This window comes from Panthera uncia, chromosome C2, assembly GCF_023721935.1.
Source record: "Panthera uncia isolate 11264 chromosome C2, Puncia_PCG_1.0, whole genome shotgun sequence".
In the NCBI taxonomy this organism is placed as follows: domain Eukaryota; kingdom Metazoa; phylum Chordata; class Mammalia; order Carnivora; family Felidae; genus Panthera; species Panthera uncia.
In genome coordinates this window covers 133,893,757-133,912,316 of record NC_064810.1, presented here as the reverse complement: position 1 = coordinate 133,912,316, position 18,560 = coordinate 133,893,757, and the positions used below count along the sequence as shown (strand labels likewise).

Below are 18,560 nucleotides of genomic sequence, written 5' to 3'. Positions count from 1 at the left end.
AGCTCCATTTCTCTACCTAAGGGCTTTTCCAGTCATTGTAATCTGCTCTGCCATCCACCTGCCCCTCAACAGCAGCCCTTAACCCAAAGCCAAGACATCCGCCTATAAATAAATACCCCAGATCCCTCATCCCTCAGGCTGAATAACTGGCTCCCAGATTTCCCACCCCCCACCCAAAATTAAGTAGCAGTTGCCCAAGGTGGGAGCTGGCTCAGTAATTCACCCTCTCTTGGCCGATTTTTCCTCATTTCACCCTTCTACTCCCCTAGCTTCATGCCAAATAAACTACAGGCATTCAAATCCCTGTCTTAGGATCTGCTTCTGAGGGAGCTCAAACTAAAATATGCAGTCAAATGCATTTTCAGAGACTCAAGAGGATTAAATACCAAGAGGCTGAGACTTGTAAATTGTCCACAAGGAAGCCAGATTAAAGAACTCATAATTAGAGAGGCAGAGGACACCCAACTTTCCTTCCTTTCTCACGTGGAAAAATAATGGAAAGGCAGAGTGATGGGCCCAAGGTCACGGACCATTGGTAAATCAGCGTGATGTGCACATACGTGTGCGTGGTGTGCGTGTGCACGCACAAATGCACCCCATAGAATACTTTTAAAGGTAAGAGAAGAAGGAAATTTGTTTATCTGTCTGCCTTAGGTACTGTGGAATAAATCTAATGGATACATCTAAACTAGAAAATGCCAACACTGTATCATCACATTACCAAATAGAAAAAGAGTAACCAACTAAACTATTTCTCAGAACTTAAGTAACTTGTATCGGAAAAAAAAAAAAAAAAAATTACAAATATATATAGGAGTATAAATAAAACATTAATATTCAAATCTACTACTTCCTACTTGGCTATCCAACATGTGACTTCATCATTTCCTAAAAGCTACCCAAAATTAGACTTCCTTTTAGGTATAATGTTTGCCAGGTCACTTTTTTTTTTTTTTTTTTTTTTTTTTTTAAGTCTGTGCAAAATTTTCCTTGAGGTCAGTCTGGAGCCTTTGGGACACAGGCCTCATTCTGAAGACAACTAGGTCAAAATTTTTATGTCAGTTATTTACAGAAATAATTTTACTGAAAACTGCTTTTGCCTTGTAATGTTTAATTGCTTTCCAGTGATAAGCTATGAAAGCAATCGGTTTATAACATAACATCAATTCCTTCAGATTCTCCACCATACGAAACAATCTAATTAAGGTGCTAAGATAAGTGGGTTTAACTCATAGAAGTACAAGCCATGATTTATTCTTAAAACCAGTGGTTCACTTTCTTTAAGCCACAAAACACTTAACCCAAATGAATTCTTCTTTTTTTTTTTTTTTTAAGTAGGCTCCATGCCCAATCCAATGCCACTCTTGAACTAATGACCCTGACATCAAAACCTGAGCTGAGACCAAGAGTCAGATGCTTAACAGACTCAGCCACCCAGGAGCCCCAGCCCAAAGGAATTCTTAATCAGAATTAGAAAAAGTTGCTCTGATTGAAACAGAAGTTAGAGGCATCTATTATCAGAAGGGGGGCTTGGGGGCATCCCCTCCCCTTGTTGGGGCTCTACAGTTTGAAAACCACTGTTTAGAACCATCATCCAGCATATTCTGAAAAAGAGACATTAAAATGCTTAAAAAGTAAGACCCGAGGAAATTTCTTTCCTTCTGATTCTGCCCATAATGAAATCCATGATCTCTCCTCAAAGCTCTGTGTGTAAGCCAAAGCACAAAGGACTAAGGAGCTGAAGACTGGGAGGCCTGTGGGTTAAATGGAACAGCAAGTTTCCCAGAAGGAGGGAGGGAAAGGGGAAAGGCTGTGCCGGGCAAATGGGGCTAACATTTGCAGCACAAGAGGGTAGGTATCTCTTCCTCTGAGAATAAGGGTGGGTGTGGGGTGAAACCAGCCCCCAGATTCAGGCGAGCTTCCTCACTGTCTCTCAGAGTAACCACTTTTCCCTGTCCCTACCTTGCTGGTCATCGGGATCTCAAGCCTAGAGTACCAAAATAGCCCCAGACTGTTTTCTCTGCTCCCAGGATACCCTTCCTAAAACACCACTTTCTTCAAACAACCCCTTCCCTACCAAATCCAAAGACTGACTCCTTGAGGCTGCTGACCAGAAGTGGACAGGACTTACTCAGGAGCCCACAATCAAACCCAACCCATGCAAACACCCAGGTGCACTTCACTCTAACTACAAAGCTAAACTATTTACTATACTGATAATCAACTCATATTTAACTAAAAACAGTCACTCATAATTGAAAAAAACCCTTCTTTCAATTTGGAAAGCAATCTGTGCTTCAGTTTGGAAGCACATTACTAAAAAATAAAAATAAAAGTAAAAATCTGTAAACTACGTTGTACAAATCTATAGCAGTTAATCTGCCACAGAACTCGTAAGGCTGAATCATTGCTATTTAAAGCTTTTGTAGGGGCCCCTGGCTGCCTCGGATGGTAAAACATGCAACTCTTGATCTCAGGGTTGCAAGTCTGAGCCCCATGTTGACTGTAGAGACTACCTAAAAATAAAATCTTCAGGGGCGCCTGGGTGGCTCAGTTGGTTAGATGTCTGACTTCAGCTCAGGTCATGATCTCACAGCTCTGTGTATTCAAGCCCTGCATCGGGATCTGTGCTGACAGCTCAGAGCCTGGAGACGGCTTCAGATTCTGTGTCTCCCTCTCCCTCTCCCTCCCTCTCTCCCTCTCTCCCTCTCCCCTCTCTCCCTCTCTCCCTCTCCCCTCTCCCCTTTCTCCCTCTCTCTCTCTCTCTCTCTCTCTCTCTCTCTCTCTCTCTCTGCCCCTCCTCCACTCACACACTCTCTTTCAAAAATAAATACACATTAAACAATTTTTAATAAAAAACTAAAATCTTTAAAATAAACAAATAAAGCTGTTGTATATGCTCCCTAGTTTAGCTTCCACCACCAGGGAAGTTTGCATCAATGTAGACTCTGAACTGTGAGAGCATAATGTGCCTTCCCCCACTCCTGCCTCCAGTGAAGAATCATTCTCGGTAATTAAATTAGCCTTTTGAAAATTAATGAGTCCCCCACTGCTTTGATTTGCATTCACTGAAATACCCTTGGAGGTGTTTGTTTTCCGTGTTACTGGCCATTTGTATTTGTTCTTTTGAGCACTATTCATGTCCTCTGCCTGGTTTTCTTAGGATGTTGGTCTTTTTCTCATTGCCTTGAAAGAGCTTTAAGTCCTTCATGTTCATTGTAAATGCTCCTGGATTTTGTTGCGGTTTGGGGTGGGTTGTAAAGGAATCTTAAATTTTTTGTAAAGTCAAATCTATGTTTGGCCTTTCTTTAAGGCCTTGCTTGCAAAGGTCTTCCCTACATAATCTGAAGATGACAAAAATGTATTTTCTCCTAGCTCTTTAACAGGTTCTTAATTTATTTATTTTTTTTATTTTAGAAAGAGAGAGCAAGTGAGAGGAGGGAAGGAGAGAGAAAGAGAGAGAATTTCAAGCAGGCTCCATTCCCGATCCCACCACTCTGGGATCACGACCAGAAACGAAGAGTAGGACACTAACCAACTGAACCACCAAGGCAGCCGAACAGGTTTGTTTTTAAAATATAAAACATTCCTCCACCAAAATGTCAACGTCATAAAAGACAAAAAACAAAATAATATAGAAAAAAAGCTGAGGAACTGTTCCTGATTAAAGGAAACTAAAGGGACCTGCTGTGAAATTGTAACTTGTAATAAAATATATATATTTAGTCTTTGTCCCCTGTCCTGGCACAGTGCTTTTTCCTCCCCACCCCCCACTGTGCTTCTAAAACCCTTGGAATTTCCTAAGTAGTAAGAGCAACAATGCGAAAGGAGTATCTTTTGTTATTCGTAACAAGTCCTCTGCAACCACACCTGAATTTAAGTCACTGACCTTTTAGAAAGTCCCTATGGATGGGGGTGCTGATTGCCAGGGGAACCAAATAAGTGACTAAGGGTTGGAATTTTCAGTCCCACCTTCTGTACCTATGATGGGGGTGGGGAGTGGTCTGGAGGCTGAATTAATCACTAGTAGCCAAAGCTTTAATCAATCGTGCCCATATAATGCAGTCTCCATAAAAACCCCAGCTGAAGGGGTTTGGAGAGCTTCAAGGCTGGTGCACACAGGAAGGTGCTGGGAGAGTAGTGTGCTTAGAGCTTCGTGCTCCTTTCCTCCAACCTCTCTTCCAAATGGCTGACCCTAAACTATAATCCAGTGGGTTTTTTTTTTAAATGTTTATTTATTTATTGAAAAAGAGAGAGAGAGAGAGAGAGAGAGAGAGAGAGAGAGAGCCTGCACAAGCAGGAGAAGAGGAGACAGAGAGGGACACAGAATCCCAAGCAAGCTCCACACTCAGTCCAGAGCCTGACACAGGGCTCGAACTCATGAACTGTAAGATCACGACCTGAGCCTAAATCATGAGTCGGATGCTCAACCAACTGGGCCACCTGGGCACCCCTGAACCACTAATCAAAGAAACTGTTTTCCTGAGATCTGTGAGTCACTCTAGAAAACTATCCAACCCCAGGAGGGGGGCATGGGAATCTCCAGCTTACAACCAGTTGGTCAGAAACACAAGTGAAACTGGGACTTGCCATTGGCATCTCAAGTGGGAGGAAGGAGGAGGACCGAGCCCTTAACCTGTGGGGTCTGTACTGACTATAAGGCCATTAGCGTCAGAACTGAGTTAAGAATTGCGAGACAGCCTGTAGTTGTCCACTGGAGCGCTAGAGTATTGCTGATGAGAAAAACCCCACACATTTGGTGCCAGAAGCGTTCGGGAAGTATTGATTGTGAGCAAACTGTTTTCCTTTCACATGACAACTAAGCACACTCGTGATTCTAGACTGGGTGCTTAATGTGAAGGACAATATCAGTTGGGGTCAGCTGATAAAAGTAGAATACAAACGTAGATTAAAATATTACATTAATGCTAAAATATACTGAAGTTGGTAACTGAACTGGAATTATGTAAAAGAACGTCCTTATTTTTAGTAAATACACATTGTAGTATTTAGGGGGAAAGGACCATGATGTGTATATATGCAACTTATTTTCATATGATCCAGGGGGGAAAAAAATGTGTATACAAATACACACAGGAGCCCCTGGGTGGCTCAATCAGTGAGGCCTCTGACTCTTGATTTCAGCTCAGGTCGTGATCTCATGATTCGTGAGCTCGAGCTCCAGTCGAGCTCCACTGACAGTGCAGAGCCTGCTTGGGATTCTCTCTCTACCCTTTCTCTCTGTCCCTTCCCTCATGCATGCATGCGTGCTCTCTCTCTCTCTAAAAAATAAATAAACCTAAAAAAGTACACACAAACTCAAATATGTGAGTCTCTATGTATATTTATACATATATGAGAGCCAATAACAAAGGAAATCGGGCATAAATCTGAAGTAAATCTGAGCAAAATCTATATGGGATGTCCTTTGTTACTAGTCTAATGACTTCTCTATAGGTTTGAAATTATTTCCCAATAAACGGCTTTTTAAAAATCTTTCATCCCCACCACCACCCCCACCCAAAAAAAAATCTTTCATTCACTTGGAATTTAATAATCAAATATAAAGGACCCTGTTTTCATTCCAAATAGTCTTCCAAGGACATGGCACAGAGCATCGATATAATTTTCCAAAATTGGCCAACCCTTTACTTGTGGGAAAAGCTTGCTCTTTCTGGTGGGCCATGGCTTCCCCCAGGGTCCATCGTGTGCAGAGGACAGGGGGAAGCGGAGGGAAGGTGTGAGCCAGAAGACTGGGGGGGCAGGGTCTGCTCTCTTCATGTCTCTCCAGGAGGATGTACCTTGGCACCTCTCAGTGCAACACCCAGGGTGCCCCAGAGAGACCTGCCAAAGGCCTGCTGCCAAGGATCACGGTGCAGCTGTTGCCGTGCTGGGAACAGGAAGCACACTGTCACCATGTGCTGTGACCCTCTCTAAGCTCTGGCTCCGTGCATCACTGGCCTGCACTTCTCTTGAGGACAGCCTGCCCGTCCTCACATGCCCTGCAGTGTGAACAGGCAGCAGCTGGGCGGGCGGCTAACATGTCTCCGCTCCCTTGGACTGGAAAGAAAGCAAACAGCACAGCACCCGTAGCGTTTGTAAGCTGTTCAAATATATTTTTTTTGCTCATGGGAATTTGAGGTCAAAGCTAGAAGAGGTAAAACAGATTCCTTCAATGAAACCTTCTGAATAAGCACCTTCTGCACTAACGTCTAAAAGTTTATAATTTACAAGTGGTTTCCTCTTTTGTAATCTCAGATCTGGATGGAGAAAAAGAGAAGTTTAAGATTAAGAGCCCTTTAGATGAGTTCAGTCCAATATATATAGAATATAAGACACATATATATATGTAAGTATACTAGCAGCCACTTTTAAAAAGGTGAAATTAGGGGTGCCTGGGTGGCTCAGTTGGTTAAGCATCCGACTTCTGCTCAGGTCATGATCTCACGGTTCGTGAGTTCGAGCCCCGCGTCAGGCTCTGGGCTGATGGCTCGGAGCCTGGAGCCTGCTTCCGATTCTGTGTCTCCCTCTCTCTCTGCCCCTCCCCTGTTCAAGTTCTGTCTCTGTCTCTCAAAAATAAATAAATGTTAAAAAAAATTAAAAACAATACATAAATAAAAGGGTGAAATTAATTTATTAATACATTTTATTTAGCCCAATATATACATTATTCAACATGCACTCAGTGTAAAAAATTATTAATATTTTGCATTCTTTTATAATACTAAGTCTTCAAAACCAGGGTGCGTTTTACACTTTCAGTGTTTTTCAATTCAAGTTAGCCACGCGTGACTAGTGGCTACTGTTTTGGACAGTGCCGGTACAGATTTTAAACTGTGAAAGCTCCCCTAAATGCTACCAGCCATTTTTTAATATTAAGGAATTCAGTGAGTGCTTATCAATGAAGGAATAAGCCCAATTATGCCCAAGGAACTGAATATATTAGGAACTAGAGAAAAAGTACTTAACCTTAGTCTACTACAGAAAGCCTACAATACATTATTATATAGTTATATATTATATAATCATTTATTATATATCTTAGATGTATAATTAAGAATAATTATAGTATGCAAGGAACATTGCAGTACAGCTCCAAGAGGCCTTTATTCTCTCCACCAAGTTCCAGACAAGTCAAACCTTGGGGGTGAGCAGGGTTCCCCTGGAGGAGAACGAAGGAAAGGCACTGCGGGTGTTGTGAGCCTCTGCATCCACAGTAGAGGTGGGAGAAAATAGAACCTTCAGAGGGGCGCCTGGGTGGCTCAGTCAATTAAGAATCCAACTTCGGCTCAGGTCACGATCTCAAAATGTGTGGGCTTGAGCCCCGCATCGGGCTCTCTGTTATCAGCATAGAGTCTGCTTCAGATCCTCTGTCCCCCACCCCGCCTCCGGCCCCTCTCTGTCCCTACCCAGCTCATGCATATGCGTGTGCTCACAGGCTCTCTCTCAAAAATAAATAAGCATTGGGGCGCCTGGGTGGCTCAGTCGGTTAAGCGTCCGACTTCGGCTCAGGTCATGATCTCGCGGTCCATGAGTTCAAGCCCCGCATCGGGCTCTGTGCTGACCGCTCAGAGCCTGGAGCCTGTTTCGGATTCTGTGTCTCCTTCTCTCTCTGACCCTCCCCCGTTCATGTTCTGTCTCTCTCTGTCTCAAAAATAAATAAATGTTAATAAATAAATAAATAAATAAATAAGCATTAAAAAAAAAAAAAAAAAAAAAGACCTTCAGAGAACATGGACCAGCCTGGTAGCGAAAATGCAGCAGAGGCGGGGCAGGCAGTGAGGGCTAGATGCCAGAGGCCCAACAATCCTCAGCGAGAGCTGAACTTCACTCTGAGAATAATGGGAGGCTCAGAGGGGCTAAACACGAGAACGCTTAGCTCAAATTAGATCACTACTTTCTTGGGACGCTGAGTGCACAAGGATGGAGCTGGGGACTCCAGGTGCTCCTGCTACAGAGAAGGAACCTGAATTCAGGGAAAGCTGAAGGAGGCACAGGCGAGAAAAGCAACAGGAAGGACTTCATGACCCAAGGGAGGCAGGGAGAAGTAACTCACATGAACTGAGCAGAAAAAAAATGACCAGATGTATCTATCCCCTTAACTCGTACTGTATACCAGACTCGCAGCTCCTGACAACTCTGAAACCTATGTGTAAAAGACAGCATTAGAAACACAAGGGGGCCTGGCTGGCTCAGTCGGTGGGGCACGCGACTCTTGATCTAGGGGTTGTTGGTTTGAGCCCCACGTTGGCTGTAGACATTACTTACAAAGAAAATCTTTACAAACAAAACCAAACAAAACAAATGGGAGAACACCCAGCCAGAGAAACATGCTGACTTGACCCAGATGGCTGGGTCCAGTGTGCCGGGCCCCCTATTTCTACCATTTGGCATCTACACAGTACATACGTAAATGGGAACAAGAAGTGATTAAGTGGTGGAGGTCTGTGCAGTGTGGGAAGGCTGAAGAAAATGTGTTGGGTCAATGATTTACCTGTGATTTAAATGTCTGAATTAGTCCATGAGGAAAACACTGGTAGTCCCTTCATACCTCATGCTATTCAAGAAAATAAGCTCTAGTGTAATTGGTTAGTGCCAGTCTTTACTTTCCTTAGAAAGTTTCCACTGTAAATAAGCAAGTAAGCAGAGGTAACCATAGTAAAAAAGAACTGTCAATTTCTACCACTGTAATGTTTAAACACGAGTGTATCTGTGTGATGTATGTGTCTTTATCAGGAAAAAGTGATGGCACGGGAAAAGTAACCAAAAACCTCCTATTTACAACTGCAGAAAACTATCATTAGTCAAATTTAATGATCAGTGTATCCTGGCAGAGGTCAGAACAATGAACTTCAAAATGACAACAAAAATTCCAATTGTGTTTGATCACAATGGAGCATTTCCTCCTTCCCGATCATAGAAGCAAACTGCTATTCAATCAAATAAGCAATCCCCAAATAAGGAACTTTTATTAATACTAAAATAAGGAGAAATGTTTGGGCCAATGAAGTGCTTTGTTAAATTTTTGTAATCTGAACTTGACTGTCCCAATCTCAAATGACAAATAATTTCAGACAATGGACTCGAATGTTGCCAGGCCAGCGCTATCCAAAGGAAATATAATGTGAACCACAGGTGTAATTTTAAGTCTTCCATTTGGAAGACCATTTTCCATTGGAAAAAGAAACAGGTGAAATTAATTTTAATAATATATTTTATTAACCCAATATACTTAAAATACCATTTCAACATATAATCACTATTAATGAGATAGCTCATCTTACCTTTTTTCATACTAAGCTTTCAAAATCTGGCACGTATTTTATACGTACAGCTCATCTTAATTTGGAGTAGCTATATTTCAAGCGCTCACTAACTCAAGTAGCAAGTAGCTATAACGTTGGACAGCATGGGTCTAGACTAACCATTTTATTCTGTGGATGAAAACTCTGAATCACAAAGGGATTGGGAAAGTGCTGTGCCAGGCCTAGAATTCTGGTTTCCTAATTCACAACTGAACGTTCCTTCCACTTGGCCAGACTGTCAGTCCTATGTTTTGTACCCAGGAGACAGGGAAGAGTGTCCAATGACAGGCCAAGGACACCTGGGAGGGAAGTAACTGTCAGGAGACCGCATGAAACCAGAGCTCACTGTCAAAAGAAAATGTATGGCTGAACCAAACAGTATCGGACAGCAAAGCAACAGAACAGACATCATCTCAATCGATAAGCCTGAAGGTTATGTGTTGATAAGCACGGGAATGTTACACGTTGAAACATGTGCATGATCACTGGGGACTAAATCCACCAGGCTCAGCATAGTGACTGTGGAATCAGAATGGTGTACACAAATTTAAATATATTTGAGAATTCAGGCCATCATTTCTAACAGAATTCCTTATACCCTAATCTCTACTGTTGGCATAATTTAATCTGCATAAATAGGAAAATACGTGTGGAACTTGATTTAAATACTCTGGCAAAAGAAAAAAGTGAGGGGAGAGAAAATTGGCAAATTTTAGTAATTATTAAAGCTGGGTGATGAGTACAAGGCACTTATTAAACTATTCTTCCTGGGGCGCCTGGGTGGCTCGGTCGGTTAAGCGTCCGACTTCGGCTCAGGTCATGATCTCACGGTCCGTGGGTTCGAGCCGAGCCCTGCGTCGGGCTCTGTGCTGACAGTTCAGAGCCTGGAGCCTGTTTCAGATTCTGTGTCTCCCTCTCTCTCTGCTCCTCCCCTGTTCATGCTCTGTCTCTCTGTCTCAAAAATAAATAAACGTTAAAAAAAAAATTTAAAAAAAAAACCAAAAACTATTCTTCCTACCTTTACATACTGTGAACTTTTCCAGGATAAAAAGTGTTTTAAAAGGAGTGTAAGAGAGAGGAAACATAACCTCAGAAAAAGGTTTTCTAGAGCCCTGATACGAAGACCAAAAAATAAACTGTGAGATCCTGCCAATAATTCTAAGAGCACTTGAAAATGTACAGACATTTCAATTTTAGAAAAGCACACTGAAGAGAGACAGAGGTAAAAGGGGTGGGGAGGGAAAGGACAGAGACGAGGAAAAATATTTTTAAAACACCAACAACCTCAATACCCTGAGAAAATCACTGTCAGCAACTCAACATAATCCTTCCAGATCCTTTCCTGTTAGCATATATTGGAAAAAAAATATGTCATATCTTCTAAACTGATAAAATGAGATTATACTCATGATGCCATTCTTAAGTCAGCATGCCTTCGTGGGAATGACCACCTTCCATGCAGTTCTCGAAGGGTGCAGCGGAGGGCTGGGCACGTGACAGATGCTACACCAATCAGATCCTATCCTCCAGGGATGTAAATCCTCCTAAGCTGATACTCCCGGGGGCTGGGCAGATAGAGCTGAATCATCCATTGGGGTGTCCTGGACAGAAGGCCCATAGATTTCTGCAGCTGAGATCCCTGAACAAGACTAAAACTGGGTTTCCCTGTGTTTTCAGCTTCTGGAAGCTACCTTCTTATAAACACTGTTTTCCTATTTAAGCTAAGCAGAACTCCTATCTGTTGGCCGAAGTTCAAGAACTCTGGGAGTATGGTAATACTACCACTAACAGCAAGAAGAGCTAAGAGTAATGCATTAATTTGCCAGGTACTGATCTAAAATTTTTATGTTTTATCTCATTTAATCCTCACAACAATCCTATGATATCAATACTGTTACTAACTCGGTTTCAGAGCTGAGAAAATGGAGCTCCAGGTAAACTGAATAACATGCCCCACTCACAGCTACTGGTTGTAGAACCAAGATTTTATCTTGGGCTGGTGGATCCTTAAGTCCTAAATAATAAAAGCTCCAATTAAGCTACTTTATGACTTGCTTTTTTCATTAATGATATGTTAAGAATGTCTTTCCATATTGGAAAATACATCATTTTTAATAGCCATATTGAATTTTATAATATAGATTGTCATAATTCAAGCAATTATCTCCTACTCTGGGATACTTAGGTTGTTTCTAGTCTTAATATCATGAATAAAGCTGTAATAATGTTCTTTTAGTTTTGAGGACACATCTTGATTTACAAATAGGTTAAATTTCTGGCATGGATCTGCTAGGTCAAAGGATATGTACTTTTTTCCCTATTCTTGATTGTGTATCAAATAAGAGTATTTGTTTTCAAAGCTAGTTGAGAAATATAAAAGGGAACAAAGTTAACTTTTCTTTGTAAAAGGCCATTTCTGCCTTTGGGCATTCATGTGTGTTTACATGCTCAGAATGGAGACAATCTGCTCAGCTAAGAAAGAAGGCTCTGTTTTTAAATGTTAATTGATGTAAGATAATTGGATTTCCCAATCAATACCAAATACAGTTCAAGCACAGTGCTTAAGAAGTTCTTGAGCCAGCTTTTTATTGCATCATATTTCCTGAGGCAAATTCTAAAGGGCACTCGCTCTGGGATCAATTGTGGAAAAGGTAAGTTATAAGCAAAGGTGTTTCTGTAACTCTTGGAATCCATCCTTTGCACTGTTTTTTTCAAAAATCAGAACTTACATTATTTCAGACACCAGTTATACAATGATGTAATTATGTGTTTATGGTATGTTTATTTCTTTCGTGAGATCAATGTTCTCTATTTCCTTTCTCAGAAGGTTACTTCAGTGCAGTAACTTCCTGGGAGGATCACATTATCTACTTTCCTGCTCTGTAAGGATTGAAATACTCTCCAGCTGAGTACAAAATAAAACTTCAGACTCGGCCTGACATCACGCTACCTTGAAGGCTGATGCTGCACCGTTTCATATCACCAGGAAGCTCGAAAGAAAGATGATGTCAAAAAGAAGCCACCTACTTATGGTCAGGGGGAAAAAACCGCTTCAGTGACCAGGCTCTGCCCAGAACAACCCTGGACAGTAAACTGAACATGCAAGACATTCTCTGGGAGACTGGATAACCAAAGGGGGAAAAGTAAGTATAATATTCCAAGATGGTCCTTTATGAACTAGAATTTTAATATCTAGGGAAAACTACCCGTTAACTTTTATCTACCCAAACCAAATACAATTTTTAAAATTTTATCTTAAATCGAGTATCAAGACAAGAACATATTAGCACAGTCCAGTTGAGTAACTCTGGCAGAGCCTATCTTTCCAAACTGACAATGATTATCTTGCCAGGGATAGATAAGAAAGTTGAAAGGGAGAACACAAGTAAACATTCACCAAACACAACCCCAGTGAAGAAAGAGCTACCAGATGCAAGAAAATAAACAATATAAAGATAAAATGAAGCACTTCCAGCAAGTTCAGGGAATCAGAAAATAAAATAATAAAAATAATAATAACAATAATGATTAGACAAAGACCCAGTTGGTTGAGGCTTAGATCCTGGAGATCAAAGACCTTCAGGCTCCCATCAGAATGAATGAGGACACATTACACTCTATTCTAAGCCACTCAATGGCCGTGGTCCATCTTATCCAGCAATCCCCCAGTGGAATCCAGCTCTTAGGGAAGGGGGGAGAGATGGATAAGGACTCAGTGCAAACAGTGCAGAGCTTGTCTCACATTAAGCAAATTCATGAGACTAAATAGACTCTTTTGTTACTGCCTCAAAAAGAGGTAAATAGCATGCGAGTTTGGTTAACCCACGGAATTAAGTAAGTTAGAACTTTCAGGCAACGAGGACATCGTTCACGTTCCCTTGAAGATTTAGGAACTCACCTAGGGCATGGCTACAACTCCGGCAGGATTCTGTTAGACTGACAATTATTTGCTGCAGATCAGCTCTTGGGGGAGTAGGAGAAGGGTTGGGGTTTTTCCAGCCATTACATTTACAAGACTCCTCCGCCTAAAAAAGGAATAGAGAAAATCATGTAACAAGCAGCAATGGACTCAACATTTTATGTGAGATCAATACACACTAGTTAGAGGACAGCTACCCTCCCCGCTCCTGACTTTGTAACTTTCGACATATGCACAAGAAACAAAAACAGAGAAAAAGGCAAAGGGAGTGTTTGATCCAGGCATTTTGTGTTTTCGTAGTTTTTTTGTTTGTTTCTTTTCTGTTGGCTGGAATGTGAGTGCTGCAGCTCAGACAGCAGACCCATACACTTTGGTACCTTTGGTACCATGGCCCCAAGCAAATGTCCATGGAGTGGTCAGTTCCTAGGGAATCCATCCAGAAAGCTTCTCAAGGCAACAAGCCAGATTCCTGAGGTACCTGGAACACAGCCGGGGCCTTGGCCATGATTGAGCCTTGCAGGTTCGAAGGCCCCACCCCACCCCCACCCCCTGCAACTCTGCCCCAAGGACACGAAAGGAAACCCGCGAAACTGAGGAAGTTAGCAATCTTAAGGACTTGAGGAGGGACACGCCCAGGGGAAGCCACATTTGCTGGCTTCCGAGTCCTTCCAAGTAGGCTCCAGCTTTAGAAAGAGAGAGGGTTTCACCGTGTAGTCTGGAATTTCTACCTGTGATATTTCTGAGGTTTCCTGAACTACAACACTATTATTTATTATTTTGGCAACACTTACTAGATATCTTCCATACTCTCCACATTCCCCTACCTTCTTTGAGAACAGTGAATACAATCTAGCCTTTTTATAGTGACTTGGGTTATAAAATGTAGGACGAGGGATAGAAAGATATCAACTATTTTCAAATGTAAAAATAGCATGAAACATAGCTGGCTGATTGCGGGTGAGAGCCTTCTATGTACACTGTCCAATATGTAACCATTAGCCACATGTGTCTGTTGAGCACTTGAAATGTAGCTAGTCCAAACTGAAATGTGCTGCAGATTTACATACCAGATTTAAAACACTAATGCAAAAATAAAATATCGCATTATTAATGTTCACACTGGTTACATGTTGAAACATTAATATTTTAGGTGCATGGAGTTAAATAAAAGATATTAAAATTCATTTGACCTGTTTCTTTTTACTTTTTTAATGTGGCTACTGGAACATTTAAAATTACATATGTGGTTCACATTCTACTTCTTCGGGTAGCACTGGTCTACAAAACATCGCATAAATTTTTGTGCTCAGGCTTTGTGTTCGATCTTTGATCAGAGATTTTTTTCTTCCCGCTTCCCACCACCTGCCACCCGCCAGCCCACAAACCCCATAGCAGATGGCTGAAGTTAGAAGTCTAATTTGTAGAAAATTGGAGAAAGGCTGCTACCTTAACCTCACACAGAAAATTCTCCAAGACAGGGATAGTTTCTGAAGTGTGTGCACATATAGGAGAATAAGAAATGAAAGAATACATAACTGGCAAGGCAAGAAGGGCCAAGGTGAAAGAAGGAAAACGTGTTTCTACAGATAAGACCCTATGCTTTTGAAGATAAGTCCTTTGCAGTGGGCCCTGCGAATGTTGGCAAGCCCAGTCTGACTGCTTCTCACATTTTATCACATTTTATCATCCATGAGGATGGAGAAGGCAAGACCAAAAACAGCAACTTAACAGCACAACCCCCAATAAGTAGTAGCTCAAGCAACCCTCTTATGTTTGGCCAGGCATCAGGAAGGATCTGACTATCAAACCCTACTCCTCACTTACTAAGCTGAACTGGGCCGTGAAATTCCCTATAATGAGCCATCCACTTCTTCAGAGACTGGAAAGGTCTCAAAGGGCCATGTTTTTGAGAAGGACTCTCATGACAACTTCCATCCAAGAAAGCATCCCTATAATCTTTGTGGGGATGGAGGAAAACACCCCCATTGTGGACCATTCCTCTCCTAGCAGTGGAATAGCTACCCAAGGGACTCCCACAGCCTCTGACTTCTCTGAGCAGCTGCCCTTTCCAAAAAAAAAAAAAAACCTCTTGGTAGAAAAAGAAAAATGATGACAATAGTAGTCCAAACAAATCGATTAAATACAGCAGGACAAATCTAAAAGGAAAAATAGCAATGGCCCAAAGTCTTTCAGTTTGTAGAACTAAATTCCAAGCCAAAGAACTACTATGCATATTGAGTCATTCATTGAACAGTATGTATTGAGGGCCTACTCTGTGCCAAGTACTTCTGCTAAGTATGGAAGGAAAGAACTAAAGATCCTGCCCTCATGGTGATGACGGATGGGGCAAACAGGCAACACAAATTAACGAAGTATATAGTATATTAGAAAGTGACAGTGCTATGGAAGGAAAGATGAAGAGATGGGAGAGGGGGTGGGGGAAAGGATAGGATAGAATCTGCAATTTTAAGTAGCTTTTTGAGAAAGGAGCAATAAAGCAAAGACTTGAAGGAGCAGAGGGAGGTGACCATTAGATGTCTGGTGGAAGAATATCCCAGACAGAGGAAATAAAGCAAAGTCAAGAGTGGCTGGCTTGATCAACAAAAAGCAAAGACCAGCATGGCTAGAGCACAGTGAGCAAAGGAAAGAGCTGAGCTGGAAGTAGGAGGAATCCTGCAAAGCCTCAGAGGCAGTAAGAAGGACTTCAGCTTGGTTACTTGACCTGTCGTGTCTCCCTCTCCAACAGGATCCTCTGGGCTTGAAACAGGGATAGGGACAGAACACAAGGACATGAGGCAAGATGTCTCCAAACTCATTTGTTTCTTTCATTTTTTCCTTTCCTCATTTGTGTAAAGCCTTCCCACTTTCTCTTTTCCTTTAGCATCACTCATAGAGGCATCCATTTTTCTGTCACTAGCTTATGTGAGCAAATAATCCAATTTCCTTTCACTTTTAACTTCCAATCCAGGATCAACTATGCATTATTCTATTACACAGGGAAGCACAATAACTACTCATACATTCCAGAATTTATAAATCTCTTTGCTATCTAGATAGAAAGGAACTCTACTCTAATACCTTAAAACCAAGGCCCAGCAACAGAACAAAGGATTCTTCTGAAACTACCATAAAGATGCCAAGTTGTCTAGTTAAGAGTTTCATCACTTAGCCTTTCTGGCAGTGACAACCTGCCCACAAGAACATGCCCCTAGCGAAGGACCTCCTGCACCCATCCCTGGAAGAGGAGGAGAGGAAACACAAGAAGAAGCGCCTGATACAGAGCCCCAACTCCTACTTCATGGACGTGAAGTGCCCGGGGTGCTACAAAATCACCACCGTGTTCAGCCATGTACAGACGGTGGTGCTGTGTGTGGGCTGCTCCACCATCCTGTGCCAGCTGACAGGAGGAAAAGCAAGGCTCACGGAAGGATGCTCCTTCAGACGGAAGCAGCACTAAGTGCACCCTGAGTCAACGTGAGTGGGGAACTATCCCAATAAACAGATTTTTGCATACGTTCAAAAAAAAAAAAAAAAAGAGTTTCATCACTTACTAAGGCCCAAGATTAACTTTAGGCTAGAGATCAGGTGGGTAATAACTTAAGTTCAAAACCCCAAGGAATTATGTAATCTGGGATTCTGTCCTCATTCACTTTAGCTTTTGACAAACGATGGATTTTGCATCTGGGCACATTAGCAACGACAGCCTACGTCTCCTTCTTTGGCAGGTTGTCTATGGGCAGGCAGGAAAACTAGTAGGAACTCTGCATGGACCAGAGTAAGACTAACCTCTGCCAGCATTTGTAACTCCAGATTCTCAGAGAGACAGTGACCCAGTGAGACATGAATTTCCTTCATTATGAGGAAGCCTGAGAAGCCAACTTGCTCTCAACTGATCCAAAAGTATTTCTAGCCTATGTACTTCACCTCTACAAGAGGCATCAGCCCTGACAAAACACTACTCCGCAGTTCAAAGGTATGAGTCTACAGGTAAATCTCTCCATACTGTGCTTGGGGCTGAAATCCATGGGATCACGCGGTAGCTAAGGCAGTGTTGGGAATGGATTATCTCAGAAGACAATGCTAACGAGGAATGTTTTCTCTGTATTTGGAGGGTGGGTGGGAAGAATGCAGAGGGAAAAGAATAGACAGAATGTGAACCTTTCCTACTGACTCATGCACTGGCTATTTATTCATTCTTCAAACACTGAGCACTACTACATATCAATCATAGGACCAGATACAGAAGACACACAAGAAATTTCTCCAGAAATAAAAACCTACCCCAGTGGTTCTCAATGTTAGAGGCACACTAGAATTACTGGAGAGCTCTGCTAAGCCTAATACCACACCTGGCCCTAGATCAATTAAATCAGGATATCTGGGTATAGATCCCAGACATCAGTATTTTTTTAAGCTAGTGATTCCAATGTGTAGACAAACTTGAGCATCTCTGATCTAAAAGGAAGAGTTACTAGTAATGGATCCATTAAAAACACCCACACTGGGGTGCCTGGATGGCTCAGCTGGTTAAGCGTCCAACTTTGGCTCAGTTCATGATCTCATGGTTCGTGAGTTCGAGCCCCACACTGGGCTGTGTGCGGACAGCTCAGAGCCTGGAGCCTGCTTCGGATTCTGTGTTTCCCTTTTGCTCTGACCCTCCTCTGCTCACACTCAGTCACTCTCTCTCTCTCTCTCTCAAAAATAAATAAACATTAAAAAAAAAATAAAACACACATGCATACTAATAGGCCATGTCAGGAAGATCTACACAGACAAGGGGCTTTTCAAGTGGGAGGAGAGGAGGGGAACAAGAGTTCATTTTAGAAGGGAAACAGCAGACGTGTGCTTTGGAACATACTTCTTACCCATCGCTTCATGTATAGCTAAATATGTAGGTGCCTGCTTTCTCCATAACATTTCTATGTAATTAGAGACCAGTGGTACTCTCCTGAGGCTGGGTGACAGAGGAGAAAAGAGGAGAAAATTCTAACATCTTTGTGTCAGAATTTTCTAGGATTTTTATGAAGGGATAAAAGAATATGTATAGTTTAAAATTCTAAAATTATCACTATAAACAAATACATTATAAAATTACTCCTTTTGGAGGGGGGCTATCATTTATAGATCTCTGCCTGAACCTTGCCTTTTTTAGTCATGATATTTATCTTAAAAATTCAGCCTAGGGGCACCTGGGTGGCTCAGTCGGTTAAGCATCCAACTTCGGCTCAGGTCATGATCTCGTGGTTTGTGAGTTCGAGCCCAACACTGGGCTCTGTGCTGACAGCTCAGAGCCTGGAGCCTGCTTCAGGTTCTGTGTCTCCCTCTCTCTCTGCTCC

The 18,560-nt window shown here is 42.0% G+C and overlaps 2 protein-coding genes across 2 annotated transcripts in view; one reads left to right on the top strand and one right to left on the bottom strand.

Annotated features, from left to right (window-relative positions):
* Positions 1-18,560, bottom strand: part of KAT2B (lysine acetyltransferase 2B) — a 127,061-nt gene that overhangs the window by 60,873 nt on the left and 47,628 nt on the right. Inside the window, exon 5 of the mRNA XM_049629219.1 lies at positions 13,204-13,330. Within this exon, the coding sequence (XP_049485176.1) occupies positions 13,204-13,330 (127 nt within the window). The remainder of the gene's footprint in view (positions 1-13,203; positions 13,331-18,560) is intronic.
* On the top strand, positions 16,279-16,744 carry LOC125921351 (40S ribosomal protein S27-like). The gene has a single exon (XM_049628873.1). The coding sequence runs from the start codon at positions 16,427-16,429 to the stop codon at positions 16,679-16,681; it is 255 nt and encodes an 84-aa protein (XP_049484830.1). The 5' UTR covers positions 16,279-16,426; the 3' UTR covers positions 16,682-16,744.